Consider the following 20571-nt stretch of genomic DNA (forward strand, 5'->3'; position numbering starts at 1 on the left):
ATTTAACATAGTATCAGAGTTCGGACTGGGTTGTTGGTTTCAGCCTCCCATAAGGTTGTATAATTGGGTCTGTATTGGGTTAAAAATAAAAATACAAACTAATTGTCAAGTGTCAACCATGTGGTTGCACTTGAGGGGGGAGTGTTGGAATCCTACATTGAAATAATATGAAGTAAAAATGGCAATATATAAGTGATTGGGTTACAATATTGACTTGAATAGTCATTTTGATGTGTAAAATAATTTAATCACTTATATAAGCTCAAATTAAAATGAATTAAATTGTAATTTCACCAGCATTAAGAGGGGGGAGTGTTGAAATCCTACATTGAAATAATATGAAGTAAAAAGGGCAATATATAAGTGGTTGGGTTGCAACATTGACTTGACTAGTCATTTTGATGTGTAAAACAATTTAATCACTTATATAAGCTCAAATTAAAATGAATTAAATTATAATTTTACCAGCACTCTCCCCGAATTTAACAGAGATTTTATACACCAAGTGATTCTGCATGACATATATACTAATTTCTTTTAATATCAGAATTTCCCGAATCGAAAAAAATATATACACATCTGATTAACTATAAATTAAGATACAAATATATGAGTTTCACTTATTTTATATATAGATTCTATTATACATGTTATATTTTGAATTATAATAGACTAAATCTAAAATAAAATTTTTCAAATTTTATATTTTAGAAGTAGATAGAATGAACTATTAAAATTCCTTTTCTTGTGAGTTTATACCCAAAAGAAGAGAAGTTGTTGCTCCATATGAACTAACCATTTACAAAATGGCTCAAAGTTCAATTTCATTTCTTATTGGAAAAGTTTAATTTAACTCATTTTTAACTTTTAACTAAATTAGTTCACAAGTTTCAATTTAAGCTCAACTTAACTCAAAAATTCAGAAAATCATAAAATTAAATTCTTGATTTTTGAGTTTAAATCAAGAAATTTAATCCCAAAATCAAAATTTGAAGTTCTTAATTTTTTTATTTAAATTGAGAAATCAAGAAATTTAGTTAATAAAGTTTAATTTTAGGGCTAAATTGAATTTATATATAATTTCTGAGCTAATTTGAACATTTATTAAAAATGAACTAAATTAAACTTCCTTAATAAATATAGGGAAAAAATTGAATATTTTACCTTAACTACAAAATACCACTTATATATAAAATACTCAAAAAAAAATTTTAACGTCTCTTAAAATTTAAATTTGAAATCTGGCATTATTATAAACAATACTAATTTCACTAAATTAAAACTCATCTGTTATTGGTGGTAATTTAAAGAGTAAGTTTATATAAAATTATCTCTCCAAGAAGACAGTAGTATATGTATATATATATATACATAGAGAGAGAGAGAGAGAGAGAGAGACAGAGAGAGATGGATGAGATGGCGAGACAGGAATAATATGCCTGGGGTGAGTGAGAATCAGAATGAATGGATAGAACAATGGGGAATGTAGGAAAACGCCAAAAGGAAAGAACCCAACACCTCAAATTCCTTAATGTCTGAAACAATATGAGCAGCCAGATACTTTGCTAGATACATTAGCTTATTAGCTTAGCTCTATGCAATGCAACATCCCTCCTTTCAAGTTTGAACATACAGCGCATGCCCTATCAAGCTGACACAAACACCTCTCTCTCTCTCTCTCTCTCTCCCTTGCTTGGTGGCTCACCTTTTCAAGGTCCCAACATGGATTCTCTTTGCCAGTGCAAAACCCATCACTGCTCTCAAGAGATAGTACTAGATTCTATTTCAAGACTTTTTCACCTTTCATCATCTTTAATATATTATCTTGTTTTTATTTTGCATGGGAATAATATATTATGAGACACTTTCTTTATAGCTGATTGTTTTATTTAACCATTATAATTTGTAATGGGCAGTGAGAGCCCACTCCCACTCTTAGTGTCATCATTGCAGCTGAGGTGGTGGTGGGGGACGATGGGCTGCTTTTAACTTTGCTCTAACACCTTTTTTTGGTAGGGTTGAAGGAATGTCTCTTTGCTTGAGCTTGTAATTTTCCTTTTTTTTTTTTTGCCTCAATCTTTGTGCCTCCACTTGCATTGGGACTGCAATTGATTACCTTTATATGCATGTGAGTGTGTGTGTGAAATGAAGGAAAGGAACATTTAGGCATATATAGTGAATATTATCCATGCATTTAAATACCCTAATAATTAAAGTTGCGCAAATTACCTAATTAAACATATCTAAAAAAATGCCATTTTCTCTTGTCCCCTTTCAAAGAAAATACACTTGAATGTGAAAATATTAAGATACACATAAAGCTACGTTAAAAAGAAGAAATAAGACTCATGGGTATATATATGGCTAATTGGTCGAAATAATTCAAAACTTTATATGAATTATTTATTTTATTTAATTTTTTAAATTTTAGATAATTAAATAAAAAATTTTTAAATTAGAAAAATTTTATCTAATTCTCAAATTAAAATATGAGAAATTTGACTTTTACCTCTGAAATGTCATGGTAATAATATTGAAGTTAAAATCAATTATAGCAGTTTATTCAGGTTAAACACTCTATTGTTCAACTTGTGAATGATACACAAAAATAGTTTTATAAGTATAAAAGCCGATGCAAAATATTCATTATGCAGTATTAATAGAAATATAAGTTGAACTACATATTTAAGGTAAAAGTCAAAATCCCCAATTTTGATTTTGGTAATTGATAAGTGCATAATTTATTAATTTTACTCTCATCACGTTTAGTATTTCTAGTGCCTTTTTTATGTTTAATTCAGTTGGTTAGGCATTTCATATTAATTAGGCATGATCTTAATGAGTTTTTGGAATAATGCCATTAAATTGCGGAATTTCCAACATCTATTTACCTTGACCTTTGTTTGGTTTTTCAGGTGAAACTTAAGTTTTAGGCTTTTAAATTGAGTGTCGTTTGATCCGTTGGAAAGCTAAGATAGAGCACTACAAATAGCTAAGAGGGATCAAAGCCCAGTTCAGCCTCGAAGACAATCAAAATTAGCCCTGAAGCCAGAACAGATTTTTAGTATGGACTTATGAGATCATGTTTGGTGTTTAATTCATATCTAGAGCTTTAGATGTCCAATCGAAGCAAACTAAGGCCCATTTGAACCTTAGAGGCCGCCTCTACAATTGTTGTGAAGGGCTGGAAGCTAGATAAGGCCGTTTTAATTGTCAAAAATAATAGCAAAATCGTCATCATTGGCTGGATACTCTGTCAAAACCAGTTTTGGTTTTTGGCTCATAACTTGGGCTGTAGACATCCAATTTGGGCAAATGAGTACTCGTTGGAAAGTTAAGAAGTAGGGTTACAACTTTCCTAAAGAAGTCAGAGACAGAATCAGAAAGAAAGTGGCTGAAAATTGGCAATGATTGCAGAGCAGAGAATCTGCCTTTTTGAATTTCAAAAATTTTCCAAGTTTGGTTTTTATCTATAGATTAGGTTTTTTATTATAAACCTCATCTTTGGCAGCAGAGGAGACACATTCATTCAGACCTTCGACACCTTCATTACACCTTCATTCTCCATTCACGTCCATAGTTTTAGGTTTCTCCATTTTATTTTTCTTTTGTAAGCCATGAACATGAGCGGCTAAGTTTTTAAATTCAGTTCAAGGGATTCTAGTTCTTATGCATGATTTGTGAGATCAGGTTCTTAATTTAAATTATGCCTTTTTGAATATCTATTGTTTCCCGATTTCATTGTTTTTTTTATCTATTGAATGATTTGGTAAAAAGGCCTATTAGTTAATTGTTTGATGTGATTAATTGCTAGTTCATCTTCAAAATCCGTAATTGTTGTGTAAGATTGAATGTGAGTAGCAATTAGGTTTTATTGATTATGATCCAAGTTTTCGATAATAACCTAAGGAGACAATAGGGTAAATTAAATGATTTATGCTTTATAAATCGTTGTTCAGCTTAACTACTTCCTGTTCTTAAAGCAGTTATTAATTTGACGAGGATTGCTTAATATCAATCCAGTTAATAATTAGAGTCAATAAGAGTGCTGGGCTCGAATTGATGAGTATAGGGAAGTTAGGGGTTTTACCTCGCTGTTTGGTAAATCTACGTTAAGTATTCAATAAGAGATAATTGTATTTCTTTTGTCTATGATCGAGTCATGCATTGGATTGCGAATTACCTTGAACTGAAATTTGTTTAAATTGAGAGTTTTATACCTAAATTTAGTTCTTTAATTTCTGAACTTGATTTCTTCTGATTTAGTGTTACAACCCCCCTCCCCCCTACCTTTGTTCTTTTTCTGTTACACATGCATGAAGTTTAATAACTCAGTCTCTAGGGTTTGACCTGGATTATCACTTATTGCATTCATTCAGAAAATATTTAATTACTGATAATTTCAGTTAATTTTTGATGGAATCAGCAACCATTAGTAATTAGATAAAAATTTCTCAAATTGAAATTTCTAGTTTAATTGTCCAAATTTAAAGAATTGAATAAAATGAGCAATTCACACAAAATTTTGAATTTTTCTGGCCAATAGAGCTATATACATACATATATTAAATTTAACTCTATCATTTGTCTTGTTTATGCAAGCAAAGAGAAAACTCTTCATTCAGCTAAAAATGAGGGTTAATCTCAAATCAATTGGGATGAGTCATATAGATTATGTTTCGCTATTCAGCTATGTTTGAGACCATGGACAAAAGGAAAAAGATTTTCAAATTCTCCATCGAAACACAATTTAAGAGCTCAAATCTGCAAAATTAGATTCATATATTTGTGCTTTGTTAAGAGGCATAAAAATTAGTTACAGACGACAACCTTCGTTCATTTAAAACCTCACAACTAATACTCAACTACTATTACTACATGCTCATTCGAGTTCGAATTAAAAGACATCCCCAAGAGTTCAGACCTGCCTGCCTTGCTTAAATTAGGTTGAAATGAATCCTCAATGTGGTAGCAGCCACCAACCTTGATGGGATGGGAGACCTGAATTATCCTGAATTTGAGCTTAAACCATGAGCATTCTAAAAAAGAAGCAATGTAGCTTAACCCAAATTTTGAGAGGATGTAAACTAATTGTATCCTGATCGACCCTCCTTCCTACCGCGAAACCGGGTTGGCAAATCCTGTTTTCTGTCAAACTGAATGTTCTCATCACGAGTCACGATTCTCAAGGGGTGGGCTTCGGTGTTAAACACCCATTCATCCAGAGAGATGACAGACGAAGGCGAAAACAGCAGGTAGAGATATTTAAGTGTCTCGGCAAGGAAGAAGCTCTGCATCATGTTGTCTTTGACACCTGTATTCACCTGAGAACATAGGCAAGAGTAATTTAGCGTGACATATCAGATTGCTTCATTAGTAGGACATACCATGGAAAAAGCATTTGCCAGCCCCAATATCTCTATACTTTGGTAAAGTAGGGAAAAAAAACTTTGGATCAACATGTACCAAATGCAAACAACTTCTTGTAATCACCTACCCAAACATTAGATGTCTAAAGTAAACATACACAGTAATTTTTATGTAAATCAAAATAATTATGCTGTCCGCAAGTTTCATTACATTGAATGAAGTTATTATGCAACATTAATGCCATAAGAAAATAGATGAACACAATTGAAATACAGTCTAGTGAGACCCCAAATTTTTATTTTAACCTGTTAAACACCTCAATCAATATTTTTGTACTTATTGGGTACAAATTTGTTTGGTTAATGGATCACGTAAATACTTGCACACAAAGGCAAGTGAAAATTGTCATAAAAATGCTAACATAGCCTTTTAACAATGCCAATGTGTTCAAGAACTGTCATTTGAGAACGGATGAGAAGTGAGAGATATGATGGACAATGAGTTTAAAAGTTCCAAAGAAAAAAGGATAATGATGTAAGTATTTTTTGTTTTATTAGCATGGTGTAACAAATGCATGGAAAATTTGTTTAACAAAGGATATATTGGTTTCAACAATAAAACTATAAGGGTCAAATAGGTCATAATAAAAGTCAAGTGTGCCACAAGACTATTCAAATAAAGTTTATGGGTTTGAGAAGTCTTACATCCTTGAGTCCAACATATCCTGTCTCTATGCGAGAGTTCCTTTCAAATGCTTGGAAAATATTCCAACCCCATTCTTGGTATGTCTTGTTCCCAGTTAAACGCCAGAGGTAAAAGAGCGACTCAACCGTCTCAGGCCTCAAAATGTTCCATGATGTCCCAACACTCATGTCCTACAATTTTTATAATCTTTCAATGCCAAGCACACAATATTTAAAATCACTTTCTATATTAGGAGAGAGATCAAACCCGTCCATCATGAAAGAAATAGTTTTCTCCAGCCAATTTTGTAGGTGTTGATTGGTAGAAGTTATAGCAAGTCCACGCAAGCTACATGACACCCAGAAGGAATCCAGTCGAAGGTGAAACAGATATAGCCATCCAAGCTATAAATTAATATTTTAATAGACAAGATACACACACCCACAAACAAACAACAAAAACATGCACAAATCAATCATGTGTGCTACAATTAAGGAAGCAATGAAATTGGACAACTAAAATAAAGTTGATTCACCAAAATTTGCCTGCACATTGCTTGACGCACTTTTGCTTGTATGATGACTGAAATTAATTGTAAAAGCTATATGGTTTAAAAGAGAAGTAAAACAATGGTAAATTAGTTTGCTCTTTCATGCCTGTAAAGAATTGGAAGCTTAAATGATGCTCCAAAAAGTGGAGAGGGGGATAGACATTTATGACATTCTCTTAAACTTCAAATATTTGAGGCATACCTTATTCTGAAATCCCAAAAAATTCTAAATGGAACTTTTAAACTTTGACACTACCAAAACCTCAGGTTCTCACTAACACTTGAGAAAGTATAGCTCCATAGGAAAGGAAAAACATATTTGCATTTTTTACGCAGACAATAAGGGAACTCCATATGGAAATTGGATTAATTACTTCTGTAGGATTCAACAGTGCACATTCAGCAGGGGCATTTCTGTAATTTTGTCAGTTCAGTACTAGTTTTAGGGTTCCTAAAGTAACTTTTGTTTTGAGTTATATAAAAAAAATCCTAGTCAAACAAAGGAGTCTGTTGTATTAATAATCCTAGTAAGAAAAAAAGTAAAATAAAGGCCGTCTTTCCTTAGAATGTCCAAATCAAATAGAAGTGTGAGTAAAGATTTGGAATTAAAATCCCAGAAATTTTTTTTTTTTAATTTTTTCTTTCTAATCCTGCTATTGTTGTGAGGCTGGTATTCCCCCCTTCCACGCCACACCCACATCCCCAACCACAACCCCTACTGTTTTCTGAAGGAAATCAGATCTGCCAGGTTACTTTAAAGCCCTAATTCTTGAGTTCTACAAACCCTGGCCCTACCCACTAAAAGTCAAGTTTTTCTAAGTCATTTTACATCAATATTGAATGCAACATATATTTCATCAAATGCATTAAACATAAACTAAATCTTCTTCACTCAAATCTATTTCAGGTAACAACATAAGCATTTGGTCTAGCCTCTTTCTTAGGGATGACAACGTGTCGGATTTTTGTGGGTACTCAACCCGACCGAACCCTAATAGGATAGGTTTGGCTAGTATATAATCGGATTTGAGACGAGTTTAGGTTTAAAGAATCATACCGTAACGGGTTCCATTTTTGCATGTTGAGTATCCGTTACCCGAACTCATTTATATAAATACTTAATTAAATATAAAATATATATTTTTTATAATAATATTTATAAATTTTCATATATTTTATTTAAAATAAAATATAATTTAAATATTTTATGAAATTATTAGATTTTCAAAATATAAATTATTGATAAAAAAATAATTTTTTATGTAGATTATTAATTAAAATATATAAAATCAAACAGGTTCGAGTATTTTTCGGGTAATAATAATCGATTTTGGGACAGATTTAGGTAGTTAAGAATAAATTTTAATCGAGTTTGGGATTGGTTCAGATTTTGAGAATATTAATCAAGTTTGAATTCAAGTAGGAATTCAAATATGATGATTTTCGCGGGTACCCTACCCATTGCCATCCTTACTGTTTCTTTGTCACCTTTTACACTTCACAAACCCCAGAAAGATAATAAGTATTGAATAACACTCAATTAAGCACAAAATTTTGCAAAAGATGTATAGGTGATACAAAAGCTATTAATCAGCTGTTAATGTTGGTTGGATGTTGATTAAAGATAACTAAATATTAAATAATATTTCTGCTGTTTGGCCTTCAAAGATAAGTGTGCACCTTCAAAGATAAGCCTTAATCCCAAACTAGTTGGGGTTAGCCATATAGATTGTTTTCACCATTCAGCTCTGTTAGATACCAGATCCACTTCAATATCCAAAACTTGTTCCCTCCACATCATCTGAGGCCTCCCCCTTCCCCTATTAACTTATCACACTACCGTACTAGGGTGTTTGAATCTCTTATACAAATTTCAGGGGAATGACGATAGAAGAATAATGTTGGAGCATTGATCCAATGGGTTAGGAAGAAAAACATATTGGTAGAGACTAGCAACAGAATGGATGAAGTTAGGGGAATAAACTAGCAACAGAATGGATAAAATTGGAGTCTCCATAGCAAATAAACTTTCGTTATATACTTTTCTAAGCCTAGTTGGCTTTCAGGTTGTTGCAGTGCTAATTGAAAAAAAATATTGACTAGAAAAATGTACAAAAACGGCAACAATAAAATAATATAACTAGTATTGATACCTCTTCAGCGAGTGATAGCATTTTTGAAGCTTCTCCAGTGTCATAACCAAAAGAACCTAATGCCAACATGCCAGGGGAAAAACAAGCCAATTCATCCATCTGCATGCACAACACAAGGACATGAAACACTTACAATAACTCAGAAATCAAATAATCTAGAGAATTACTCCAAATAGACTACCTTGTTAGACATCTGATTTCCATTCTTCTCACGTATGTATGCGAAGGATGATGGTGTTGTTCTGTGAACCAAGCTTTGAAAACCTTTCATTGATGTCTCCCACATTTCTCTATTTGCAGTATCCAATGGCACATACTTTATCAACATTGATATTCATTCAAGAGTTATCCAAATAATAATGATGAAGATGCAATGACAAGAACAATAATGATGTTGAAAATGCTAATATTATAATGGTGAAAGTAAAGTTGTTATTGCAATGATTAATTAATGAAAACAACATACTTCATCCTAAGTTTAACTTTTAACATTGATTCGTTAGGATGATAAATCAATGCAAAAACACTTCAGTATAGAAATTAACATAAAAAGCAACTGTGCTGGGATTATAAATCCCACATTGGGAAATTATAAAAATGAAAAGGTAAATATAAGAGGTTAAATTGGAACATTGACTTGACTAGTCATTTTAATGTGTAAAGTAATCTAATTACTTATATAAGCTCAAATTAAAATGAATTAAAAACGTAATTTGACCAACACTCTCTCCAAATTTAATATGGTATCAAAGTTCAGACTGAGTTATGGGTTTCAGCTGCCCATAAGGCTGTATAATTAAACTCGTATTAGGTTAAAAATACAAAACTAATTGTTAAATGACAACCATATGGTTGCACATGAGGAGAGAGTGTTGGGATTGTAAATCTCACATTGGAAAAATATAAAAATGAAAGGATAAATATAAATAATTAGATTGCAACATTGACTTAAATAGTTATTTTGATATGTCAAACAATCTAGTCACTCATACAAGCCCAAATTAAAAAAGAACTAAATTATAATTTGACCAGCATTCTCCAAATTTAACAAAGTGCAACTATGTGATCTAAGCATACTGTTATATGTACTAAAATCCATTCTCTTGGCACTGTTACCAATAATTCCCCAAAAGAAAACAACTTCCAAACTCTAATAGTTGTAATCCTTTGCATGCTATATCCTTGTGTAGTAATATTGCTGCACTAAGCATGTCCTCCTTACACATTTTGTAGAGAAGATCAACACAATTCAGATGACATTTGGTTTTGACTTGGTCCCATCTTCTTTCTCTTTCCTAGTAAAGCTATAAAGGGAATTTACCCCTAAAAGCATGGTTAGAAGGGAAAGCAAACCCAACTACGGTCAACCTCACTACAGCAAAGATTTCACCTCTCAAGAAAGCTGAGACTAAAACAAAGGGAATGAGTTGATTTGAACAAAAGAATTTTTTCCACTGAACAAATGTCAAAGTGACTGTGGAATTGATTGCCCTACTTCTTTATCATTACTGCATCGGTCAAAATGATTTAGAAAAGGATACCACCAGACCTGACAGAACCTAACTAGCCTTAATTTGCACTCAAGCAAGTGCAGCTAACTTTTCTTACACTACCTTCCCTCAGACTTACTAAACCACCAATGTCAGCAAAAGAAAGAGCTTTTGCCTGGAAGGAAAAAAGAAAGAAAAGATAATCAATTGGACTAAGAACATTGTATCGACAATGGTTGTTGTCAATCGATATCTAATTTTACAGTTCTTGTCAATGTATATTCAACTTTCAATCATGGATTGAAGTTGAAAGCAACAATAATGACTGAACCATAGTTGCCAGATTAAGAAGAAGAAGAAACCATGGTTGGATGATAGAGATAAAATGGGGCTCTTTTAATTTTTTCCTCCTTTTTCTATGTTTTGGTGGACTATTGGTTTGTTTCTTTTTTCTATGTTAGGGGGGTAGGTGGACCTTGGGTTTCGAAAGAGTATCAACATATAATACACACTTTTAATTAATTTATTATTGGAAAGGTAAGAATTTTTAAGAATTATAAATACTATTAATTGTTAATTATACTCAACTCAACTAAGTCTTTATCCAAAAAATCTGGGGTCGGCTATATGGATTCTCTTTTTCAACTCTAAACGATTTTGGATTAAATCCTCGGAAATGTGTAATGCTTCTAGGTCATGTTGTACTACTCTTCTCCAAGTCAGTTTAGGTCTACCCCTTTTTTTCTTTCTATCCTCTAACCTAATATGCTCTACTTGTCTAACTAGAGCCTCCGTATATCTACGCTTCACATGACCAAACCACCTCAATCTCCCTTCTCTCAACTTATCCTCAATTGGCACCACTCATACCTTTTCTCTAATACTCTCATTACGGACTTTATCTAATCTAGTATGGCCACTCATCCATCTTAATATTCTCATCTCCGCAACTCTTATTTTAGACACATACGACTCCTTCAGTGCCCAACACTCACTACCATATAACATGGCCGGTCGTATGGCTGTACGGTAAAATTTTCCTTTCAACTTATTGGGAATCTTGCGATCACATAAAACTCCCGTGGCACGTCTCCACTTCAACCATCCAGCTTTAATCCTATGATTAACATCCTCCTCACATCCCACATCTACTTGAAGGACTGAGCCAAGATATTTAAAGTGATTAATTGTTAATTATATTTTTTCAAAATTTTATTATTATATTCTTTTAATATTTAATAATAATAATAACAATAACAAAAAAAATGAATTTTAGCTTTTGAATAATATGTCTATTATGTTAAAAATTATCATATTAATTAATTATTTATATTAAATCAATATTTTTTTTATAAATATATTATGCAAAGTAAAATTGAAAAATGAATCATGCCACATAAATATAATTATAAATATAATTTGCGTATTGTGAATCAAATTGACGTTCCAACTAAGTCTACTGCTTATGTACCTTATATTTCATTAACTAGTGTATCGCATATGTATACATGCAGCAAGACTCAAGAGTACCACGTTCATTAGGTAACTATGGGCCAATCATGAGATTTTGCTAGTGCAGTATGAATTATGAAAATGAAGAGAAGAAAATTTTGAAGCAGCAAAAGCCTGGATTCTTAATACATCAAAGAATGGTGTGAAATTTTTAATTCAAACAAGCTCAGAACAAGCATGGAGAATTAAAAAAAAAAATGAAAAAAGGATTACAAAGGAGCAAACTAACTGCAACTAAGCGATAAGTTGTAGACTTGTAGTCAACGAGGATAATAGCAAAGTAAGCAACTCTAGCTTCATTATAGCAAAAAAAACTCTCTAGCCAAAATAAATTAACCAAATGATACTTTTTGGAAAAGTTGAATTAAGCAAGTTTCAATCCTTCCAAGTTACAACTTATGCATTTTACAACGTCCCAGGATTTTCATAAATTTTCAATATTCTAAAACTTAAGGATCAAGACTAGGTTTTCTCTAACAGGAAAAGAACAGTGCAACAAACAAAAAAGAAAATCCAATAACTCTTTTTTAATCAAGATTCAAGCATGTTTGAACTTTTGGAATATGAGAATTTCATTTTAACATGGCAAAAATTTTTGGTAAAATTGATAGAAATTCATGAGGTATTATAATTCTGTACTTAGCAATTTTCTATTTAGGATTTTTGTTGGTTTGCTATTTTCTTATCAATGAAAATTGGAGTATTGTTCAAGTTTTTTTCCGAATTTTCTCACATTGGATAGGAGTTTTTTATGTTTACATATTATCATTACAATATTTTCTATTTTGTGGTTATCTTTTGTGCCTACATAAGATCATCCATTTTATGTTGTTACATCCTATTTAAGAATTAAGAATGCAGAAATGTTCCTTCTAATTTCCTCTAAATATTTCGTAATAAAAATACAGCATAGATAAGAAAGAAGAATGTGATGAGTCATCCTAACTTAACACACAAACAAAATAAATAAATAATCTACAAATTATAAACCTTCCAAAGACTTTGATGTCTAACAAGGCACCTCATTTAAAAAACCATCTGTTGAACATAATGATGCGAGGTAAACAATTTAGTCTAAAAAGTATTACTCCCAATTTCCTACAAAATTCATGGCACTTCTCTTTAACCAAATACGCCAAAAAACCACAAATTAAAACACCAAAACTACTTGACCTCTATTTACAATCCACAACTCCTGAATTCAGTGGGTAGCAGATTCTAAAAAATTTTATGGGCACACCCATTTCACGTCAAAATACCAAAAATTCCATTCTAAATGTACCAAGAGGCTCAATAGTTCAAGAAAAGACGATTAGTAGACTCACTACCACAATAACATATAAGTGAAACAAATTTCTCCTTTATTCGCTTCTTTTTCCTTCTCTTTTTTTTTTCTCTTTCTTGCTGTCCTTTCTGACAGGCACAATTATTTGATATTATACTACATCAATTTTGGGGTCTTTGCAACTTTGAAATAATGATGTGACTAACACCTGTGCCACCTAATAAGTAGTGACACCCTTATGCATTCCATGCAAAACAATTTTACACAAATAACATGCTTTTTACATGGATTGAAAGATATTCATGCCTATCAAGTAGTTTAAAAAATGTATAAAAGAAAAAATAACACCTGTAAAGCTTTACAGCTTCTGTTTTGTTCCCTTGCATCCAAACCTTGAGTAAATACTCATAGAAGCTGCGAGAAGAACATTTTGCAAAATTTAGTGGCACGTCATAGATATGACAATTATCTACTTTGGAACTGCTAAATTTAAATAATTGTTACTTCAAAAGCTTAAGCTGTTAGAGGAATGTGAAAGTATATTAAATACTCCACCTCAAAGTGACCAATGAGTTCAAAATTCTATCCAAAAAAGAGGATCAAGGAATTAGTAATTTCGGTGGTGTTTCATATGAAATTCTAAATCATTTGGTTTTCGTCAAGAAAACTGTAATACCATGTTAAGTGCACTGATAGTTCAATTTTCTAAAGGTTGATTTTATCCATTCACTAAACTTATTAATAAATCCCATAAAAATCATTAAATTTCAATTTGTCTCTTAAAACTCACTAAACATTGATTTTTGTAACAATGAAATCACAAAAACTAAATTCCAATCAAATTCAATAAAAAACTTTGACATGGCAATAAGATTAAACTTTTAAAATATATTTTGTCTGCATAAATGGAGTGGGAAATAAGAATAGAGACAAAATATATCACATTTTTTCTCATGTTTTTTGTCATCAAAAAAATGAGAGAAGAGAAAAATGTGTTGGGTTAGTCCACTAAGCAAAAAAATATATTAAAAATAAGTTCAATATAGTTATCACATCATACTTCCAATTTGAATTTTACCAGATTTTGATTCTAGTGGTTATATTATTAAAAAAAAAATTAAAGTTTAGTATTTTTATTTGACATATTGAAATTTTAGTGCTCCAATGAGATTTAATAACTAAATATTGACTATTGACAACAGGTGCAATTTACTCATTTACAAAAGAACACATGCATGAATGAATTGAGTAATCATTTAAGAATGGTACCAAAATATATCACAAGAGCTCATGCGCATAAATATAGTCTATCTAAAATAGTCTAAAATAGGTAGAAAAAAGATATGAATTTGTGTTTTTAAATGTGAAATAGCATTTTGATTGTCTAATGGTTTATGGGCAAGATGGTGGTTAAGATCATTTTGCTTAGCTTGGTATATTATTGATTATGGTGATCCACTAGACTTACAAGCATGATTTTAGATCCCAACTGTCGAAATGGCCCTATGTTGTGGAAATGATCCCTAATGAACCATAATGGCCAATTAGCCATGACCATTGCATATGTAAGCTTCTTTTTAGATTGCGAAATTAAATCTATAGCAAATATTTTCAAGATATTGATAACATGATAGAATATAAACACTCCATTGAATTTTGATGTTTTAGTTTGATTTATTACTTTTAAAGTACCTTCAACACCATCACCTATTGCTATTAGTAAATTACCATCATGCCAAAAACTGGCCATTGATGTGGTCATGGATATCATTTTCACAAACAGCATTACATAAGGCCCCTTATAAAGTAAGGGCTTTACATAAAGTCATTGCACAATGCAGGGGCAGAGAGAGAAGGGACAAGGGGTAGCCTTAGCCCCCAAACCTTCTAAAGTTATATATATATATATATATATATATATATATATATATATATATATATATATATATATATATATATATAATGTTATGGGTAGCGTAAAATATTAAAGACCCTTATATCTCATCATCTATCCAATAAATTTTTAAAGGATTGGCCCCCTCAGAAGAAAGGAAAAAAAAAAAAATTCTGACTCCATCCTCAACAAAATGGACAATGCTTAAAGCCCTCCAAACAAGATCTATATGTTTAGTTCTAGCATGTGGGGTGTGCTTCACTCGCATTCCCCCTAAACAAGTCACTCTATCTTCAAGCTATGACTCACAAACATGGATTTTGTCTAGATTCAAACGTCATTACCTATCACCCATGGCACCAAATGTGATCACTGAGTATGAAGACATTCCAGTGTGAGGATTAATATATATGGGAAGCAAACCATCAGCAGGAAAGTTTTTGTGAAGCTCTTTGATAACATTCTCCACCTGAAATATCAATGCACAAACAATTTAAAAAAAGAATATGACTAAACTTGGGTTTTACATCTATAATCACCAAAATTTTCAAACCCAGAGGGTCACAAGTTAGAGATTCAACCAAGATCAAACAAGAATTTAACTAAAGCTAAATAAAATAAAATTTTTAAATATGTTAATTATAAATATATGATAACTAATTATTTTATCAAATATTATAATTAAAATATTTAGTTAGATATAATCAATTTATAACATACTATATGTTTCTTTGAAAATTAATTAGAATAATAATAATAATAATAATAATAATAATAATAATAATAATAATAATAATAATAACAACAACAACTTAATTTATTATGTCCAAAAATTAATAGACATGAATGGCTTTTCATTCAGTGTATACCATTATTATTTTATAAAATATAAATTTTTTACCATTTTGTATTTAATGCAATTTAATCTAATGTTTATAGAATTTATATTCAAATTTTATACTAAAATTTACTTTTGATTCAACTATTCATATTTTATCTATCTGAAAACAGGGTGAAATTTATTTCATTTAAATATGAAATATTGTAACTATCATTGTAAATTAGTAATCAATCAATAAATTATCGAATGCATATTGATTATTTGTAGTTATAAAATATAGAGTATCAAACTAGTAAATATAATTATTTAAAACTGTAAAATATAATAAATCAAAATTTTTCTAGAAAATAATTAAATATTAAACTACTAAACAATCATGAAACAAGCAATGTTGGTTTGAAGGAAGGCTTTCATGCTTCCTTGGCCATCCATGTTCAATTTTCAGTCTACAAATTTTCATCGCAGTTTAGTGAGCAGGTGCCACATCACCAAAATTCAAACCGCTTAATTGTTGTGAACCACAACTAGGTCAACCGGTTCACACAAGTTGAATTGGTTTTCTTCAATAAAGGGTTTCAAACCAGAAGCGAACCAATATCTGGTCCCATTACAGGCTTTTCTGGTCCAGCTTTAAAAGCTACAATAATCACCATGCCTTTTAAAGGAATCATCCATAGCACATAAAAGAATTGCAAACTGGTAGAAGAGTCCTGGGTGGCATTTTCAGACAAAATATAACCATGATATAATTCATACCCTCTGCTGGTACTTGGGGTCTTTTGTCCTTTGAGATAAGGCGATAAATTCCAGCTGCTCTGTTGCAGAATCTGCCAGGATACTACTTCCCTAAAAGCATAGAGTTTCTACAGTTAGAAAATTAAAAAAAGGCAGATATTCACATATCTCAACATTGATATACACACTTTAACATAAACACCATAAAAGTAACAAAACAATATGTGCAGATTTGTCACTGTGCAAGTCATGATCTCTCATATAATGTGGTTACTGTCAGTAATTTATAGAAAATTTTAGAGATCACACTGTTCAAACAATATTGAACAAAGGCTACAAGCATTGAAAACAGGATCATGGTTATTCTCATGCTACTCCAAAGAAACCAAATTGTGTCAGGTAATAAAACTGAAATATATATACATAAATTTCTAGTCTTGTCTTTATGGTTTTACTTGTAGTTAAGTATTGGCTTTTATAAGAGGATATCCTATTATTCATATTGTAATCTCCTTTCTTTCTTAATAAAATTTCTTTTAAAAAAGGATTAACACTAAAAAATAACAATCTATTAAGGGATAATGAACAACCCAAGTAATATCACCCAATTTCTATAACATATGTGATCAAAGTTGTAGGTGTCATGACTATCTTTTTCACCATTGCATGTTATCAAGAGTTTTTTGGACCTTTTAGTCCTATTTGGTAAAAATTGGTTTTCCCCACAAACTTCGAAGGATTGCTGAAACTTTGCTTCAAATATTAATTTAATTTTAAAAGCCAATGAACAAACAAAGTTCAAAACTCACCCCTGTCCACCTAGGGTTGTGCGGATTCCCATGCGCTAAGTTGATTGTGTTATAAGGAATTCCTGAAGGTGTATTCCATGCAGGCAGCAGCCTATCTGCAATATCTCTAGCCTTTTCAAGAAAAATTTTGTCACCAGAGAGGTCGTACGCGCTAAGAAGCCCTCCTACAACTCTGGATTCAAGCAAAGAATGGAATTATGAAGCAGAACACATAGCATGTATTCCTGTCTATTGGCAATCAAATATAAGAACAAAAAACTTAACCAAAAAAAAAAAAAAAAGGTTAAAACCTTATGATGCAACCTTATGGTTGTCTCAAAGACACTAGCCTCGTAATTTTTGTTGAAGTCCAACGAGTTTGCAACCCACCTGCAATAATGTCTCGGAAAAAGGCTAGTAAATGTGCAACCGCTTATGGAGTACAGAAACTAACATGGTGAAGTAATCAAAATAAAAACCATTAAATTTGCAGCTTTGTTAAAACCTTCAAAAAAAATCATGAAATGAAAGCATTATAATCATTATATTAGGCTTGAAGTTGGGTGAGTTGATGTATACAGCTTAAAACAAATGTATGGGGTATAATGAGTACCATGTGAATGTTATTTTAGAGGATAGAAACTCACTCTCTAGCTCTTTGAAACTCTTCATGAAGACCCATTATGAATAATGTATCAAGAGAGTCTATCAAAGTTGCACCAAGACCACCAAAGCTATCAACACCATTCCGTGTTTGCGGCTGTTATAGAATCACAGTTAGCTTATTAGTTCAAGATTTAGATCTGTAATGGGCCAAAATACATAACGATAATAGAAAAATAAAGACATTACTAACTTAGAATCATATAGCATTTTATTAGAATACCTTGGAATCGCAACACAGCAATCCAATTCAGGAAGAAAATGCAAATGAACATGCATGCACAAACACATACACAGAAGTGACCACAATATCACTACAAAATTCCCTTCTATACAGCTGGCATGATAAATTTCTAGTGCAAATAAAATATGAATGTATTTTACAACTTCTATAAGTAACAAGGAAAAATTATGCAATTATGAGATAAAGTTAAATGAAGAATTTACCCAAACCATAGCATTTTGTATTTCAGTATGGCATTTTGTACCCTTCGGTTTATTCCGGTAGGATTACCATTGAAGCTAAACAATTTCTTTAGAAGAATCACACACATTTCTTTCACCAAATAGTTCAAAATTAGTAAAAACATAAAAATGTCCCAAGGTTTAATTCCAATTAGACATTGGATACCTTTTTCTTAGACCTAAATGCTACTGCCTATCAGAAGCCTCTGCAGTAATAAAATAGTTTACTGTACATAAAAAAGATGAATTGTATCCCTTTTACTTGGATTCATTGAATGGTAAGTTCAACTGCCACACCACCATCAAGCTATCATGCCATCAAAAAGGAAATTTTCCGTATCATCACCAATGTTGTCCATGATGTCAATTGCCATAGGTTTCACTATCCATAGAATATAAACTCACATGTAGTATTCATTGAAAAACACATTTGATTACCAAAAAGGGTCATGAAGAGCTATAATTAATGATATTTCATTCAAACTACAGATTATTAATTTTTTTCAAATTAAAGGTTTTAACGTTCCTCTGGTTTGTGAACCAAAAGAGATGTTTTCTAAGCATAGATAGAGATGAGATGTTCTGAAGCAATCTAATAGCATCTGGTACTGACTACTGAGTCTACTGATTGACACTAACAAGACTATATTATGTTAATTCAATATGTTGTCTTCACAATCTTTTAGTGCTTTGCGAATTCTCTACCTTAGGTTGTGTTTCAGCTTGTTTGGGGATGCTTCAATTTGACTCTAACAACAAGAAAACTAATAAACCGTAACCAATTTTGTTCATGCTTGAGTTCAGATAATAAATGTTGGTATTTTGGACAAGACATCAGTGTAATTTTAGAAGGGAAAGAAGGAAACCTGGAGTTCATCATGACCCCATGCGTACTTCTCATAGCAAGTCCAAGCATGAAGCATAGCCTCTTTCACTTTCTCTCTTCGTTCAAAACTAATAGGATCATCCTCCTCCATTTTCCGCTTCTTATCATTAATGGGAAACTCTATCCCTGAACCTTTGAGTTGGGTCCTTAAATCCTCAAGCTGCAACCATAAATTTATCAAATGAACAAAACTACATACAAAAATGAGATTGAGAATGAGAAATGTTAGTATAAAACTTGCCTGACTGCGTAATTCTGCCAATTCTTCATTCAACATCGAAACCTCCACCTGAAATTTCAAGAGAAGGTAGAAAAAAGTGAATTTAAGCTCAAATTAATCCCGAAAAAAGTGGGAAAATCAGAAACCTGGTGGTCTCGTGCAAGAGATTGGCGGTCCAAAAGGAAGCAAGTGAGAGAAACGAATCCAACGATAAGAAGAACAAGTCGATTGGAGCGAATCCAACCATTCTTGTTCTTAGAGTTCGATAGAAGAACAGAGGAAGAGGAAGAAGAAGAAGAGGATTTCTTTCCCATAGATTTCAATTTTCCTTGTTTTCTGATACAATTGAAGAAGAGAAAATTATGAAATTAATAGAAAGAAAAGTCGACGCTGGTCAACTCAATACAAGTTACAACCACTAGTAGGAATTGGTACACGTCAATTCGTTGGAAAGTACGCCATCTGGAATTATATTTTCTGACTTTCCAAACACGTCATTAGAGTCTGACAAACAATCAGACGCTAAACCTAAGAGAGACGACGCTGGTCGTTCTCATAAAAAAAATTTAATTTAAATCTTTTCAGTTTATTTTCCTCTTCCCTATTAAACGGTGTCGTAAGATTAGAGAGACCTTCTCCACTTTTCTTTACTTACGCCATGCATAGAAAACGACGTCGTTCTATACTGTTTATACATTGAACAAAGCACATGCGCACTGGACAACAGCTCCACCAAATCCACGAGCAAAAGAAATAAATAGAGGAAAGAAGGGACCCATTTCACAGCAAATGCATTTCATGAAGAAGACGAAAAAAAGAGAAAACCTCTGTCAGACATGGGAACAACGGGTCTGCAAATAAAAGAGCATAAGCATGCATTTAGGAAGGAATCGTTTGGCAATCTTATTGGTTCTTTTAGTGTTATTTTCAAACAAGCATATGTATGGTCATTGCACTTCCTTCCACTTCCTTTCTACACTTGAGTTAAAAGATTTATGTTTGGTCATTTGTTCTTTGTGTAATTGACAGCCATGC

The 20571-nt window shown here is 31.9% G+C and overlaps 1 protein-coding gene across 1 annotated transcript; it reads right to left on the bottom strand.

Moving 5' to 3' along the window:
- Positions 1-4749: 4749 nt before the first annotated feature.
- Positions 4750-20072, bottom strand: LOC110632889 (mannosyl-oligosaccharide 1,2-alpha-mannosidase MNS1). The gene is made up of 14 exons (XM_021781261.2): positions 19683-20072; positions 19558-19605; positions 19297-19476; positions 17950-18062; positions 17627-17692; positions 17324-17495; positions 16536-16625; positions 15283-15407; positions 13393-13458; positions 8939-9047; positions 8758-8856; positions 6322-6402; positions 6075-6245; positions 4750-5324 (listed from the first exon to the last, which is right to left on the bottom strand). The coding sequence occupies exons 1-14, from the start codon at positions 19848-19850 to the stop codon at positions 5088-5090; spliced, it is 1725 nt and encodes a 574-aa protein (XP_021636953.2). The 5' UTR covers positions 19851-20072; the 3' UTR covers positions 4750-5087.
- Positions 20073-20571: the final 499 nt, after the last annotated feature.

Source organism: Hevea brasiliensis, chromosome 13, assembly GCF_030052815.1.
Source record: "Hevea brasiliensis isolate MT/VB/25A 57/8 chromosome 13, ASM3005281v1, whole genome shotgun sequence".
In the NCBI taxonomy this organism is placed as follows: Eukaryota; Viridiplantae; Streptophyta; class Magnoliopsida; order Malpighiales; family Euphorbiaceae; genus Hevea; species Hevea brasiliensis.